This window comes from Leucopleurus acutus (genome assembly GCF_964270905.1).
Source record: "Leucopleurus acutus genome assembly, chromosome: 5".
In the NCBI taxonomy this organism is placed as follows: Eukaryota; Metazoa; Chordata; class Mammalia; order Artiodactyla; family Delphinidae; genus Leucopleurus; species Leucopleurus acutus.
In genome coordinates this window covers 133,922,245-133,937,823 of record NC_139147.1, presented here as the reverse complement: position 1 = coordinate 133,937,823, position 15,579 = coordinate 133,922,245, and the positions used below count along the sequence as shown (strand labels likewise).

The following is a 15,579-nucleotide window of genomic DNA, read 5'->3' as shown; positions in this document are numbered from 1 at the left end:
TGAATGATCAATGAGGAAATGTGTCTGCCCTTGAGGACTGCTTCTAGTGGACATTCGAGATCTGGCTGCCTTTTTAATCACCTCTTAAATGGCCTCTTACCTCAGTCACCACAGAAGAAAATTCAGATATCTTAATTTTAATGAGGGCATTTGATCCAGTGCTCAAGATAAATATAACCCTGTGTAGTACGGAGAAGGTTTAGTGGGAAATGGTTGGCATTCTTTCTTGGTAAAGGCATGGGGAAAAGGAGAGAGGGGGAGAGAGAGTGAGGGAGAGAGAGAGACGGAGAGAGAGAGGCAGAGAGAGTGAGGGAGAGAGAGAGGGAGAGAGAGGCAAACAGCGTGGGGAAGACAAAGCACAGATAAGCGAGGCTCCTTGCAGCCCTTCGTTGAGAACTTGACACTTTCCAGACCGCAGCCAGCATGGTTGTCCTGAATCCAGTGACCCTGGGAATTTATCTTCAGCTTTTCTTCCGTTTCATCGTGTCTCAGCCCACTTTCCTCACCAGTGTGCTTCCGATTTCAGCAGGTAAAGCAGGACCACAACTTCCCTGTCTCCCCTGTGTCGGGCAGGGGGAGGGAGAAGGGCTATTCTGCAGCCGTTCCCCTCGGGGTGGAGGGAGGCTGGGAGGGAGCCGGCCCCAGCAGCCTCCGGTCACCCGGCCAGCCCCCGTTGGGACGCCCCTTATGTCCTTGTCCCCGCCCAGCTGCTCAAAGCCAGAGACCCTTGAACAGACTGTTTCTTCCCCTCACTGGCTGCAGGGTTGCGTTTGGGTCGGAAATTGTGGGGAGCTTAACAGAGGCAGAGAGGAAGGCAAGTGAGTCGTCCAGACATTTCGATAAATACACCCCTGAACCCTTCGCGGGGGGCTCGGCCCACAGGGGATGCTGTGCAGCGTGCTGACCGGGAGGGAGTCCCATTGGTTGTGCCGGGTCCGGGGGCCCCTGCAGCCTCAGGACCAGGTCTCCGTCTCTCCGGCCCCGTGGGCTTTCCTGCTGGGCTTTCTCCCCGAGGTGGGCTTCTCTTCGGCCTCAGCGAAGAGAGGAGGTGGAAGGGCTGCAGGGGGTAGGTGGACCCGGAGCTGGGCGTAGCGCTGGGGGTGGGGAGAGGGCTCCTTCCGCCCCAGCCTGGCAACCTCTCCTGAGGGCTCCAGGCTTTGCCCTTGTCCTGCCCGACCCCGGGCAGGGGAAGTATTGAGTTACCCGCACGGCTTCTTTAAAGCTTTCTGAGGAAACTCGGATGTTTCCGGAGGGCTTGAGGGGGGCGGACAGACCCCAGGCTTGGCAGCCGGTCCCATCACAGCCCCCCTCAGTTCTCCTCGGTCACCCCTGGCTCTCCCCAGAAAAAGCCGTTTCCGTCACACCCTCCAGCACGCAGCTCCGAGGTTCTTGAGTTGAGGCAGAAGTTTCACTCCCACCGCCTTTGCTGGGCGCAGGCTCTCCAGGAGGGAGGGCACAGCTCTGGATGCAGTCCCCAGCCCTCTCCATTCATAAGAATGGCTCAGTGACCCGTGGAGCTGCCAGCATCTGGGGCCCTGAGGGAGGGACGCAGAGGAGGGCGTGGGGCTAATTATAAACGTGTGACGGGAGGGAGGAGTGCAGGCAGTTTGCGGAGAATGTTGGAAGTGGGGGGCAGGAAAGGTGGACGGTCCGGCATGTCCCACCCCCGGTTCAGGCTGAGAGCGCCAAGCTTCTGGGAGTGAGTGGGTCATTATTCAGGCGGGAAGCTTCATAGTTAATTTGGTCTGCTTGGTGGTTCTTAACCTTGTTTGGGCCATAGCTTCCTTGGAGGATCTGCCAAAGGCTCAGGACTCAAAGAAACTCAGTCTTCTGGTCCCAGCTCTGCCTCTGGCGGGCTCTCTGGCTTCTGGCAGGTGGTTGGCGGTAGACTGTAAGCACCACGCGGGCAGGGACTGTGTCTGTCTTGGCCATTATCACTAGTTACGTGGGGGAATATCGGGTAGATGCCCAGTAAATAGTTGGTGAGTGGATGAGTGCGTGAAGGAATGAAAACTTTTCTCATCTGTAGATTGGAGTCTGCCATCATTCTGTACCACTTCATTTAGATACAGCCACAATGGCTAATGAGTTCTGAAAGCTGGAGAGAAGAGGACCTCTGATTTCCTTTGAGCTCCTTGCCCTTGAGAGAGCCTCGGCATAGCTTAGACATCTCTTAGGCAAGACTTGGTGCAGACTGTTCCAGTCAGGGTAACAGCAGGAAGGAGAAGTAACTCCGATGGTTCAAGAAAAGACTGGAATGAGGGGCCCGCTTTCAGGGGTGTGGGTGGGCTTAGGGGCGCCAAGAAGGAAGGTTGAGCAATGAGCAGCTGAGGGAAGACTTTACCACCCGGGGGCTTGAGGAGACAAGAGGGCCAAGTGGGGAACTGGATCCTGGGGAGATCTGGGACCTTGGAGGAGGGGCGGCTGAGAGGAGCCTTGGTCACAAAGGAACCCAAAGCAGAGAGCAAGCGCAGAAGAAACACCCCGACCGCTCTCCCCCCCAATCCGACCACCTCTTGGCAATGCCTCTCACGGCCAAACCCAACCGGAAGCCAGGGCAGGGGAGCCCCTTGATGCAGTCATGGGGGTCAGCCCCTGGCTGAGTGAAGGGTGAGGGAACTGAGAAGAGGTAGCCCACCTGTCCATAGGCACTTCTTGGTAAACTGCTACATCCAGGTCTTCTGGTGGGGAATGTGCTCTTTACACATTTGGTAAAACAGTGGGGTAGCTCTGGGGGGAACCACTAAGGTGTCAGCTCAACAGAGCAAAAAAGACATCTGCTTCCTCCTGCTTCTCACTTTGCTTTGTCCCCTTCTTCTTGTCGCCAGGGCTTCCTGATAGCACAGTTCAGAAATAAACTTATGCCCTGAAACGGGAACTGTTCCTTAACACGGGAGAACTTTAATCCTTTCAAAGTAGTTTCCCACAAACTGATGTGAAATAGTCTGTATTTAGAAGCTCATAGATTCTTACCTCTTCTGAGGAAGCCCAGCCCTGTGCACATAGTGAAAAGTGCCACCAGGAAGTCTTTTTGTTCCACCCACCGTAGCTTAGTGAGCGCCTACTGTGCGCCTGGCACTGTGCGAAGTGGCTGCAGGGGACACAAGACAAGCAGGATGCGCAGCGCAGGCCCCAGAGACGGGCTGGGACGGAGGAAGCGCTCTTACAGGCCTGTGGGCTGCTTCTTTCCTTCACTCTCTTCAGAAGAGACTGGATTCCAGCAACGCTAGACACAGCACAGCTCTCTGGGTCAGATGTTCATTGCCTGGCAGCCTCCACTATCGGGTCCCCGAGTGGAGGAGGGAGCCAAAAGCATCATAGAGACCAAAATTGATGATAGCAATCCCAGCACTAAAGCACCTGCCCTGGATACAGAGAAAACTAGCTCAGGCCCTCACTCCAAGCCTGTGAACTCTTACGTGGGACATCATCCTCGCAGGCTCAGTGAGCAGACTTCTTGAGGGCAGTGACGTAGCCGCAGCACAGTCGATTGGGGAGGGGACTGCTGCTTAAGATAGACACAGTGACAACAAGAACAACAAAGGCAGCTGATAAAACTGATTACAAGAAAAATGGCAAAGGACCAGGGAATAGTTCTGAGATGGGAAAGGATAGCCGATTGGAACTATTTCTAGAGCCTCCCTTCTGTATGTATCCCCTGAAGGCGCCACTGACTTACGCTCATTGACTGGTTTGTACTGTGATGAGCGGAAATGACCCAGTGAAGACAGACTTGTACTCACTTCATTTTGCCTAAGAAGGCAGAGATGTGTCATATATATTAATTTCTATTGAACATGGCCCTAAGATTTAAAGTGTCAGGAGCCCTAACTTTGGTGTCTTTTAACCCCTGCCGGGTGATACACCACCCTAACACTCAGTAGCTGAGCAACAGTTGTTTATTGTTGAAGTTCATGTGTCTGTGGATCAGCTAAGGGTCAGCTGATCTGGCCTGGGTTTGGCGGGCCTGGCTGGACTCGCTGCGGTCTGTGCACTGACTCAGCCCCAGGGTCCATCCACGGATGTAGAATGTGGTGGCACAGACCCAAGGACAGTGATATTTATAGAATGAAAGGCCTTCTGCACACTTCAGTCTCTCACAGCACCCAGGATGGGGGTGGCCTCACTCCCGATTTTCAGATGGAGAAATGAAGGCTCAGAGAGGTTAAGTGACTTGCCCAAGATGGCACAGCTCGTGTGGGGAGAGCTGGAGACTGGAACCCTGCCCGCTGACTCTAAGTCCAGGGCTCTTACCAACGTAGACCAAATCTGCTATGGCCATGGATAAACAGTGATAGTAGCTTTTAAGGTCCTGTACCCCAGCCTCCAAAAACCCAGCTTCAGGTCTTTATCCTCTGCACTCTCCTGCCTTCTCCTCAGGACATCAGTGCCTGAAGCTCTCAGCAAACGATTGAGACAAGGACTTCATACTAAAGGGTGCATGACTTGCCAGGGTACTGGTTTATCTTTCTTTGGAGGTACTTGTGTTGTAACAGGAGTTAAAGATCTAAGCTAAAGGAGGCTCTAGTGAGATGAGCTTCAACCTGCTCATTTTGGGGAATGAGGCTTCCTGGAGCCGGGGGAACCCCATTTCACAGACATTGTCTTCAGGGGTGTGAGCCAAACGACCCTATGCCCACAGACACACGTGGCTTCCCTTCTCCAACATGGGATTTCTCAGGCAGGCAGGAACTCTCCCGATGATGTTTGGGTCCAGGGCTCAGGACAAGATGGAGAGAAGACCCACCTCCAGTCCTGGAGAGTGAGATCTTGTGGAAGCTTATGAGTTCTGTCTGGGCGCCGCAATCTTCTCCTGTGGGTGCTGGGACGTGACCAGGGCAGGCGTTTTGTGGCCTATAGTACGTGGTGTCCAGCCCTGCACTCCCCTGACTGGAAGCCAGCCAGGCCACTGCTTGGGACCAGTCATGTTCTTGGCAGTAGATTATGGGCCATTTATTTGTGTCTGATGCTGGTCGGCTATTGTTTAATGTTCTGTAATGTACTTCCCAGCCATCTCCTCCGATTTAGCTCCCCATATTTCCTCTGGATAATATAATCAGAGAGGCTTCTTAAATTAAAGTGCCCTCCAGGGGTCCCAGCTTGCCCACTTCACCCCACCCCAAGCCTCGGAATGAAACAGTGGACCCCTCTCCAGCTCACAGAGGGGTGGGTGTGAGAGACAAGGACTTTCTCTCCAGAGATCCAGGCCAAGCACCGACACTGTCACTCACCACACCCAAGCCTTCCTTCCTCAGACCCACGACCATACAAAAACGACACAGATCCAGAAGGAACAGAAACCCCTCTGACTTGTGTGAGTCACAAAGTAGGCTGGGGACCCGTCTTCCTGAAACGCAGTTCACGTCGTAACTACTGCTCGCATTGCTCTTATAATTGGTACCAAGCGCCCCCAAACCCCTTATCTTGCCAAGCTTTTTCATAGCTGCCGTGTATTTGCTCTTCACAGTTGTCCCTGCTGTGGGAGCCTTGGGTCTAAATCCTGCCTCTGGGTGATTGTGGGACGCTCACACTGTAACTGTGGTGTGAGCCCCAACTCCCTCATCTGTAAAATGGGTATAGTAGTCTCACAGGATTGCTATGAGCACTTATTCATTCAACAAACACTTAGTAAGTCCCAACTCTGGTACCTGAAACTGGGATGCAGCAGTGAGCAGACAAAAACATCCTGCCCACATGGAGTTCCTGTCATCACCCTGAGAAGACTAGTCTGCTGGGCTCAAGGGGTGAATGAAAGACCCTTACAGTAGAGCTGGAGCTCACAAACCAGCTGCCCAAGGACCGAGTACAGTCTTCACGCGGAGCTGTACTCAGCCATCATGTTGCAGTACTTAAAAAAAAGAGAGACAGAGAAAACTTTTTTAAATTGCCTTAGTTGCTAACATTTAAAACTCAAGTGATTTAACAAAATTTTAAAATATATTTCTGATGACTCTTAAAAACCAAAAAACCTCTTGGAAACCAGGGCAACCTGGCAGTCCTGACCCACACCACAGCGACTGTTTGGCATGGAGCAGCTCCCGAGTCCCCACTGCACGTGCCCGTCTCACACCTGGGCTGCCTTCCTCGTTACCTCTGCCTATCTGGACCATCTGGGTCAGAAGCCCTGCTGGTTTGGACCCTGCCTCATCCTTCTTTAGCAGTGTAGGCATTTTTCCAGACTTCCCAAACTCTGCAAAGCTCTGTTTGAAACTTAATGTTCTGGATCGGTAGTTCTCAAACTACAGCACTGGTTCTCAGCTCTGGATAGACGAGAATCACCTGGGATGCTTTACAGGAGCCCAGCGTCCAGGCTGAACAGACCAATTTCATCAGACTCTCCAGGGCATGGGATCGGGCACTGAGAGTGTTGAGAGCTCCCCAGGTGCCTAACCATTATAGCCCCCCCAGACTGTGGCTTTCTTACTTTACTGTGACTCGGGGTTTCTTCAAGTGTTTGAGGAGGTATGAGGGGCCTCTGTGAGGGGCCTGCCAGGAAGGTTTGTTAAGACAGACTGCTGGGCCCACCCCCAGAGTTTCTGATGCAGTGGGTCTGGAGCGGCGCCCATGAGTTTGCACTTCTAATAAGATCTCAAGCACTGCTGATGCTGCAGGTGCACGGGCCACGCTTTGAGGACCACTGCTCACGGTTGCCCCTGAGTTCCTGTATTAGTTTCCTATGGCCACTCAGTGGTCACACTGTCTTCTTCTTCCGTGTCAGTCTTCCTCTGCCTCTCTCTTATAAGGACACTTGTGACTACATTTAGGGCCCACCCAGATAATCTCCCCCTCCTAAATATCTTAATTTAATCCCACCTGCAAAGTTCTTTTTGTTGTATAAGGTAACCTTTACAGGTTCCAGGAATTAGGGTCTGGACCTCTTTGGGGGCCATTAATCAGTTATTCTCCTACAGTTGCCTTTTGCACTGGGTCAGGTGTCCCCCGAGTGCTTTCTTTAAGGACATCAGGATCAGAGGCACAGGCATGAATACTGTCGTCATTTGGATCCCTTTCCAGAGCAGACCCTGAGACAAGGATTTGGGAGCAAGTGGTGTGCTTGGGAGGTGATCCCGGTAGGGCACTGGGAAACCGAAACAGGGAAGGGAAGGCTGTCAGTCCTGGGGGAGTTCACGAGCCGATTCCTGCTGTGGGCAGCTGGGGCTCAGATCTCCTGGGACCTCAGGGAGACAGGGGACTGGGATATTGATCCACCAGCTCCTGCGGACATGCTTCCCCAGGCAGCTTCCACGACTGGGGAAGCCTTCTGGCATAGGTACAGGTGCTTGTGACCGGAGCTGGCAGCCCACGGGGCCTGGCGAGTGCGGAGGCCTATGACAGGGAAGCAGCAACATCTCCCAGCAGCTGTGGTCCTGCTGGCCCTTTTGCAGTTGCTTGCCCACCCGCCCCCTCTGGGCAGCGGCGGTTACAGCTCGGCACCCCCCTGCTGTGATACCAGAGCTGGGGTCCAGTAGCTAAGGGAGCCCCCACTAACACTAATAAAGTTACCTAGCATAGAGCACTGCTTATTTGCTAGACTCTACGTACCTGACTTCTAATCTTCACAACAATTTCACAAGACATTAGTACCCCAGTTTTACCAAAGAGGGAACTACCATTCAGAGAGATGCAGTCACTTGCCTGAGGTCACATAGTGCCAGGGCCAAGTTTCCAAATCAGGACTTCTGGGCCCCAAACTATTGCAAAGGCAGAACAGCCTATTGATTAGAAGGGGGACCTCTGGGTTCAAATCTTGTCTCCCTTAGCTTTGTGATGCTGGGCAGGCAAAGTGCCTTCTATGTGCCTCAGTTTCCCTGCCTGTAAAACGGGGCTCAGAGTAGGGTTTCACTCACAAAGCAGTTGTGAAGATTAAGTGGGCTAATTATGAACACAAAGAACTGTAAAAAAGTGCCTGGTGTGTGATGTATAAACCTTTTCTCTCATCATGTTCAGGACCCCACGCTGTCTCTACACATGCTGGGAGGTCATGATTTCCCCTAAGGTGCATTGGTGTCAAAAGGCAAAAGTCCCAAATACAATACAGACAGTAACTTTTTGCTTAAAATATCCAGTGGGTTAAGGCCAAAAGAGGGGCTCAGCTTTTATCCGTTTTGCATTTGTGAACCAGTCCCTAAAGCAGGGACGCATTGACCAGGGAAGGAGGCTCTTCTCGTGATGACCAGCTTTCCCAGATGGCTTTAAAAATGCACCTGGCCCTATTCCATCGCCCAGCCCGGAGATTTCGACTCCATTCAAGCCCGCCCTTATGTCTCCACGGCAACCAACATAAGCACAAGCGGGAGGCAGGTGCTGGGAGCTGCAACAGCTGCAGAGGAGGCCTGGTGTCTGCTGAGGGCTTGCACCATGAGCCAGCTGAGGTCTGAAAAAAGAGAGGAAAGAAAAGAAGGAACTGTGAATGGGAACTGGACAGGCTCCTCCCCTCCTGGGTCTCCCTGTTCCTTTCCTCACGCATCCTGCCACCGCTCACCTGGTCTTCTTGGTATCTTTCTGAGAAGCCTGGAGAGAGCACTGGAGCTTTCCTGCTGCAGCTGGTAGATTTCTCTTGGGACACATGCTCCAGGAAGGACCTTCTGAGACCTGGCATGGGGGTCTTGGGGACCCAGGCGGAAGGGGGATGGGGTGATGGTGGCCATCCCACCTGTGGAGGCCTACCTGCCGGACTGGGGCTTTCTTACTTTACTGTGACTCGGAGTTTCTTCAAGTGTTTGAGGAGGTATGAGGTGCCTGCCAGGTGCGTCATTACTGTCAAGAGTTCAAACCAGGCTGCGCTTTTTGCCCACACTGAACTGGCTCGGTTTCTGAGATCACCTGCATTGGGGTGTACCTCACAGGGTGGCCCCCAAAAGGCCTCCAGATCCTCTGTGGTCATCCAGAAACCAGATTCTCCGCTGCTGAGGTTAGTGTTCAGGATTTAGGGGCGTTCCAAGTGAGGACAACCCTTTCCCTCCTGTCCGCCTTCCTGAGAGCTGTGTCGGGCAGGTCGTGGCAGAGAAAGTCAACGGTGGGCACGAGTGTCCTGAGCGAAGGCCTTGGGTCTGGGTGGCGCTCTTCCACGCTCCGTGGCTGCCCACGAAGTGAACACCGGGAGGCCAAAAGGCTGTCTGGACGATTCAGGCCCTGGCAGCGCTTTCCCCAAAGTGTCTGAGTAAATGATTTCTTTTTCTTTTTTTTCCTTCAATATGCGAGTTGACTGTCCAGCCCGCGCTTCCTCTGCTGCGCAGTCAGGAAAGCAAGAGGGCGCCTGCCTGACCGGCATGGGGCCTGCTGCTCAAGTCTAGGTCCAACTAGAAGGCAGCAGCGTGGGGACGGTTAGCCAGCGGGCTTGGCCACCTGCCTGTTTACTGATGTTCCCTGAGAGGAAACAGTGGCGGTGCTAAGGCACTGCGGTGGAACTCGGGAAACCTGGGCTCTCTCTCTGACCTGCCACTGACTCTAGGACGTGTGTACTGTTGGACCAGCCATTTGCTGTCTGTGAGACTCATTTTTCTCATCTGTAAAATGAAGGGATGGACCAGATTCCAAAAATCCTCTTAGCCGTAGACTTTCTTTGACTCTGTGGCTCGCAAGTCACTTGCTAATTTACAGAATTAGCTCCTCCACAAAGCAGGGGTCTCAGCACATGTTTCTCTTCCGAGCCTTGGCACCTGAGAACTCACGACGTGGCAGGAAAAGGCGTGGGGTTCAGGTTCAGACAGCTGTGGACTTGAGTGACATCTTTGTGACCCACTAGCTGAGTGATCTTGGCCAAGTGGTCTTGGTTTTATTTCTTAGCACCTTGGTTTCCACCTCTGTAGAATGGGGTTAGTAAGAGTACCTGCCTCATCAGATGGCAGTGTAGTAGGTACAGAGCTTTGCACTGTGCCTGGAACATAGTTAAGCTCTTGGTCAGTGGTTGCAACCATTATGCCAAATGGCAGTGAGAGTGTTGGAATCCAGGCTGCTTGCCTTCTCCCGGGATGATTCGTTTTTACTATAATTCCACCTGCTGTTATTCAGTGGCTGGACAGGTTTGCTCCTGGTGCTGAAGAGTTGCAGAAGTCAGAGTCTCCATCGAAAGCCTGCACTGAGCGGGAACCATCACAGTGTGTGGGCTTCGGAACCGGAGGTCTGGGCTCAGAAGCCCAGCTCCATAGGACTTTAACTGTCAGAGCCTCAGTTTTCCTCATCTGGAAAAGGGGGGCACAATAGAGAGTAATTCGAGGGATTGTGCTGAGAATCAAAGGAGGAAGCATGGGAGGGCACGATCTGGAAAGCACGGGCTCACACCTGAGGATGATGCCTTAGCTACTGAGTCCTGAGCTGATGGGCAAAGTCCACCCACAGACGCCTCCCCGAGCTGTGAGGGAGAAAGCTCTCACCTCCCCAGACAAGGTGAGCACACTAGGAGCCCCCAGGGTGCTGCAGCCTGAGGGCATTCCCCCCACTGGAAGTTGTGCAACCCTGTGTGGATCCAGCTGGTAGACAAGTCACTTCCCATATCCAATTCATCCGAGTCAGGAGAATGGGGCCCTCTGTCCACGTGGCATCTGCCTTGTATGGAATAACAGTCTTGCGCCCTTCCAAATGGACAGCAATGTCAAATCACCAGGCCTGCCAGTGTGGGTCCTCCTGGGAAATCAGAGGCAGATTATTAAACATGAAAATTTCAAACAGAATGCCAGCAAATGGTGGCTGACTTGACAAAGATGCTCAGTTTTCTGGCCGCATACCCATCTGCTGCCACTTGGCATTTTGTTTGATTTTTTTTTCCTACATGAGGCAATAAAATCCATTTGAATGGATTCAGACCATCCTCATCCTCATCCTCATCATTAGCATGTTTAAATCTGTCTCTGTCTCTGAATTAATTATGACTATTACTTGATAAATGTAGCTTTTGATACACATCCCATTAATCAAATGACCAATTTTTATTGCATCTCCTACTATATACTTAACTATTATATTGAACAAGAAGATTCAGAAGACAAACTAACACAAGGAGCCCATAGTCTGTTTGTGACATTAAAATAACACAAATGGATGGGACTTCCCTGGTGGTCCAGTGGTTAAGACTTTGGCGCTCTCAATGCAGGGGGCACAGTTTCAATCCCTGGTCTGGGAACTAAGATCCCACATGCCTCATGGTGTAGCCAAACACACACACACACACACACACACACACACACACACACACACAAATGAAATAATAAATGAGAAGTGAAGTGGGTCACGGTAGCAGTATCTGGGGTGCACAGGTGGTTGGCATTTGAATGAACAGAGCAGTGAAGATAAGTTGATCTGGGTTCAAGTCCCACTCCCACCGTGCATGTTACTCATGTTACCGAGTGTTGTGATAGTTGACGTTTGCAGGTTTCATAGTTTAGAGAATGTTTGTGTTTCCTGCTTTAGGTCACAGATAAAACATCTCCTGGAAAACAAGCAAACAAACAAACTTACATCTTATACCAGAATTAAGCACAAATCAATTAAGATTTAAACATAAGATATGAAAGCATAAAATTATTAGAAGAAACCTTGAGGGATTTGGGGGGTAATTTTAGTGGGGGGGGGAACCCAGAAGCCATCAAAAAAGGCTTTTACAATCGATTCTACCAGATAAAAAGAAAAAATTTGTGTATGGGAAAAACAATTAAAAAAAACAATGTCAAAAGATCAAAACAAACTGGGGGAAATATCTGCAAGTCATCATAAAATGATGCTTTTTAAAATATATTTAAAAAAGTTTATAATGGAAGACCAACAACCTAATGGAAAAATGGAATAAATACATAGGGCTCTAAAACATGTGAAAATATCCCAGCCTCATTCACTGTAAGAGAAATGCACATTAAAACCACACTGAAGTGCCATTTTTCATCCATCAGATGGGTGAAATTCAAAAGGTCTGACATCACATGTGCTGGTGAGGGTATGTGGAAATAGATACCCTCATCCTCTGTTTGTGGGACGGAATGTGAATTGATGGAGACTTTGTGGAGATGAATTAGGCATCATGTGTAAAAACTACAAATGCACACACTATTAGACCCAGCAATTCTATTCTAGAAATTCATCCAATGGACATGCTTAACAACATATACAAAGATGCATGCAAAAGGTTATTCTATTGTATCATTGTTTTGTTGGGTTTTTTTGAAGCGTAGTTGATTTACAAGGTTGTGCCAGTCTCTGCTGTAGAGCAAAATGACTCAGTTATATACATTCAGACAGTCTTTTTTCATATTCTTTTCCATTATGGCTTATCCCAGGATACTGAATATAGTTCCCTGTGCTGTACAGTAGGACCTTGTTTTTTATCCATTCTGTATATAATAGTTTGCACCTGCTAATCCCAAACTCCCAGTCCATCCTTCCCCTCTCCCTCCCCCTTGGCAACCACAAGTCTGTTCTCTATGTCTGTGAGTCTGTTTCTGTTTCATAGGTAAGTTCATTTGTGTTATATTTAATTTAATTTAATTAATTAATTTATTTAAAATAAATGTATGTATGTATTTATTTATTTATTTATGGCTCCGTTGGGTCTTCGTTGCTGCACGTGGGCTTTCTCTAGTTGTGGCGAGCGAGGGCTACTCTTCGTTGCGGCGCACGGGCTTCTTATTGCGGTGGCTTCTCTTGTTGCAGAGCAACGACTCTAGGTGCATGGGCTTCAGTAGTTGTGGCTCGCAGGCTCAGTAGTTGTGGCACAAGGGCTTAGTTGCTCCACGGCATGTGGGATCTTCCCAGACCAGGGCTTGAACCCATGTCCCTTGCATTGGCAGGTGGATTCTTAACCACTGCACCACCAGGGAAGTCCCCATTTGTGTTATATTTTAGATTCCATAGGTAAATGATATCATATGGTATTTTTCTTTCTCTTTTTGACTTACTTCACTTAGTATGATAATCTCTAGTTGCATCCATGTTGCTGCAAATAGCATTATTTCATTCTTTTTATGGCTGAGTAGTATCCCATTGTATATGTGTACCACGTCTTCTTTATCCCTTCATCTGTTGATGGACGTTTAGGTAGTTTCCATGTCTTGGCTATTGTGAATAGTGCTTCTATGAACAGAGGGGTGCATGTATCTTTTTGAATTATAGTTTTGTCTGGGTATATTCCCAGGAGTGGGATTGCTGGATCATATGGTAATTCTATTTTTAATTTTCTGAGGCACCTCCATACTGTTCTCCATATTAGTTGTACCAACTTACATTCCCACCAATAGTGTAGTAGGGTTCCCTTTTCTCCATACCCTCTCCAGCATTTGCTATTTGTAGACTTTTAAATGATGGCTATTCTGACTGGTGTGGGGTGGTACCTCATTGTAGTTTTGATTTTCATTTCTCTAATGATTAGTGATGTTGAGCAGCTTTTCATGTGCCTCTTGACCATTTGTATGTCTTCTTTGGAGAAATGTGTATTAAGGTCTTCTGCCCATTTTTCGATTGGGTTGTTTGTTTTTGTTGTTGTTGTTGTTGAGTTGTATCAGCTGTTTGTGTATTTTGGAGATTAAGCACTTGTCTGTAGCATCATTTGCAAATATTTTCTCCCATTCCATAGGTTGTCTTTTCTTTTTTTTTTTTTTATGGTTTCCTTTGCTGTGCAAAAGCTTGTAAGTTTATTAAGTCCCATTTGTTTATTTTTGTTTTTATTTCTATTGCCTTGGGAGACTGACCTAAGAAAACATTGGTACAATTTATGTCAGAGAATGTTTTGCCTATGTCCTCTTCTAGGAGTTTTATGCCATCGTGTATTATGTTTAAGTCTTTAAGCCATTTTGAGTTTATTTTTGTAGGGTGTGAGGGTGTGTTCTAAATTCATTGATTTACATGTAGCTGTCCAACTTTCCCAGCACCACTTGTTGAAGAGACTGTCTTTTTCCCGTTTTATATTCTTGCCTACTTTGTCGAAGATTGACTGTAGGTGTGTGGGTTTATCTCTGGGTTCTCTATTCTGTTATGTTTATCGTTATGCCTGTTTTTGTACCAACTCCACACTGTTTTGATTACTGTAGCTTTGTAGTATTGTCTGAAGTCTGGGAGAGTTATGCCTCCTGCTTTTTTTTCTTTCCTCAGGATTGCTCTAGCAATTCTGGGTCTGTTACAATTCCATATAAATTTTTGGTGTATCATTGTTTATATCAGCAAATGTTTGCAAATCAACCAAATGCACATTAGTACAGGGCAGGGTGAACAAATTACGGTTCTTCCAAATGAAGGAATATTACATAGCCATAGGAAGGAATGTGTATGCATTTTATGCAGTAATACAGAATACTCTTAGAAATACTGTGAAGTATCACAGGTATAGTGTTATATTACAGGTAACCATTTGAGCAAGAGAGGGAAATATTATACCACTTATTTGCTTCTGTATGCAGAAAATATTCATGGAAGAATACACAGGAGACTAATTGATAATAAATAATTGGAACTGGGACAGGGTAGGAGAGTTTTCAAGTATACGCATTTATACTTTTTGAATTTTGAATCACATGAATGTATTACCTTTTCTAAACAATTAGACAAAATCCCATATATACATACAAAACAGAGCCTCTCATCTGGAGCACAGAATGGGATTTTTCTGTCTTTAAAAGTCCGTTAGACCCAAATTAGCAAAGGGAATTGAGATCTCAGAGACTTTCCAGAATGGTAGACTCACATAATTATAGCAGTGTTTATAAGGTTCCTTTTGCCAACTTGTTCAGTCAGTAAGCTCTATGGCTCAGTTGAGTTCAAGGGGGTCAACCCAAGGTCCCCCACTTTCTGGAATCCAGGGATTTCAGTGACTCATGAGACCAATGCGTAGAAGTGTTCACTGTGCCAGTGGGCAGCCACGGGCACCCAGGGACCCTGCTTCCCTCTTCCCCACCTGCTGTGGACCCTCGGATAACAATTACTGGAGGTGATGGGGCAGGGATGGAGGCTCTAGGGAAAGGGCTAAGTGAGCCACATGGTTTCGAATCACAAGTGTCTGTAGAGCTAAAATGTCACCATGGATAAATGAAAGTGTGGAAACATAGCTGGTGGAAATACAGGGTATTTCCACTCAGCCCCGGTTGTCAGCACATGTTTGAAACAGCCCACCCTTTGGGCTCAATGCAGCTGGAGGGTTTCATCTCTGACCTGTGGCCAGATCTCCCAAATAACTCTAGAAACTTGGCCTCCCCCCATCAAGCCAAAGCAGAAGAGTTAATAGGACTCGCTGATTTATCCTGGCCGCCATAATCAAATTCAGAGCCAAGGCACAGCCAGCCCTGAGGAGGTTTCTTGATGTTGCCTCAGCTCCTAATAACATTGCCTCCTTCTTCCTCTCCATTTACCACATGCCATTTGGTCAAATTAGAACTTGAACTCAGAAAAGCAGATGCCTTCCTTTAGATAACATCCAAAAAATTCTCTTGTGGGAGGAAGGAGAGATGGGTTTGTCTCCTTAGATCTACACACAAAGCAGTCACTTCTCATACATGACTTACTACAAATTAGTGGCCAGTGTGAGGTGATTTTCCTTCATCCTTGTGGCCTGGGCAGCCTTATGGGGGGGGGGTGCAGAAGGGGATGTCCACCTCATGTCATTCC

The 15,579-nt window shown here is 48.8% G+C and overlaps 1 protein-coding gene across 1 annotated transcript in view; it reads left to right on the top strand.

Moving 5' to 3' along the window:
• Positions 1–423: 423 nt before the first annotated feature.
• The window catches only part of COLQ (collagen like tail subunit of asymmetric acetylcholinesterase), a gene marked incomplete at both ends in the record, with an annotated part of 64,172 nt that continues 49,016 nt past the window's right edge, over positions 424–15,579 (top strand). Inside the window, one exon of the mRNA XM_082840100.1 lies at positions 424–529. Within this exon, the coding sequence (XP_082696226.1) occupies positions 424–529 (106 nt within the window). The remainder of the gene's footprint in view (positions 530–15,579) is intronic.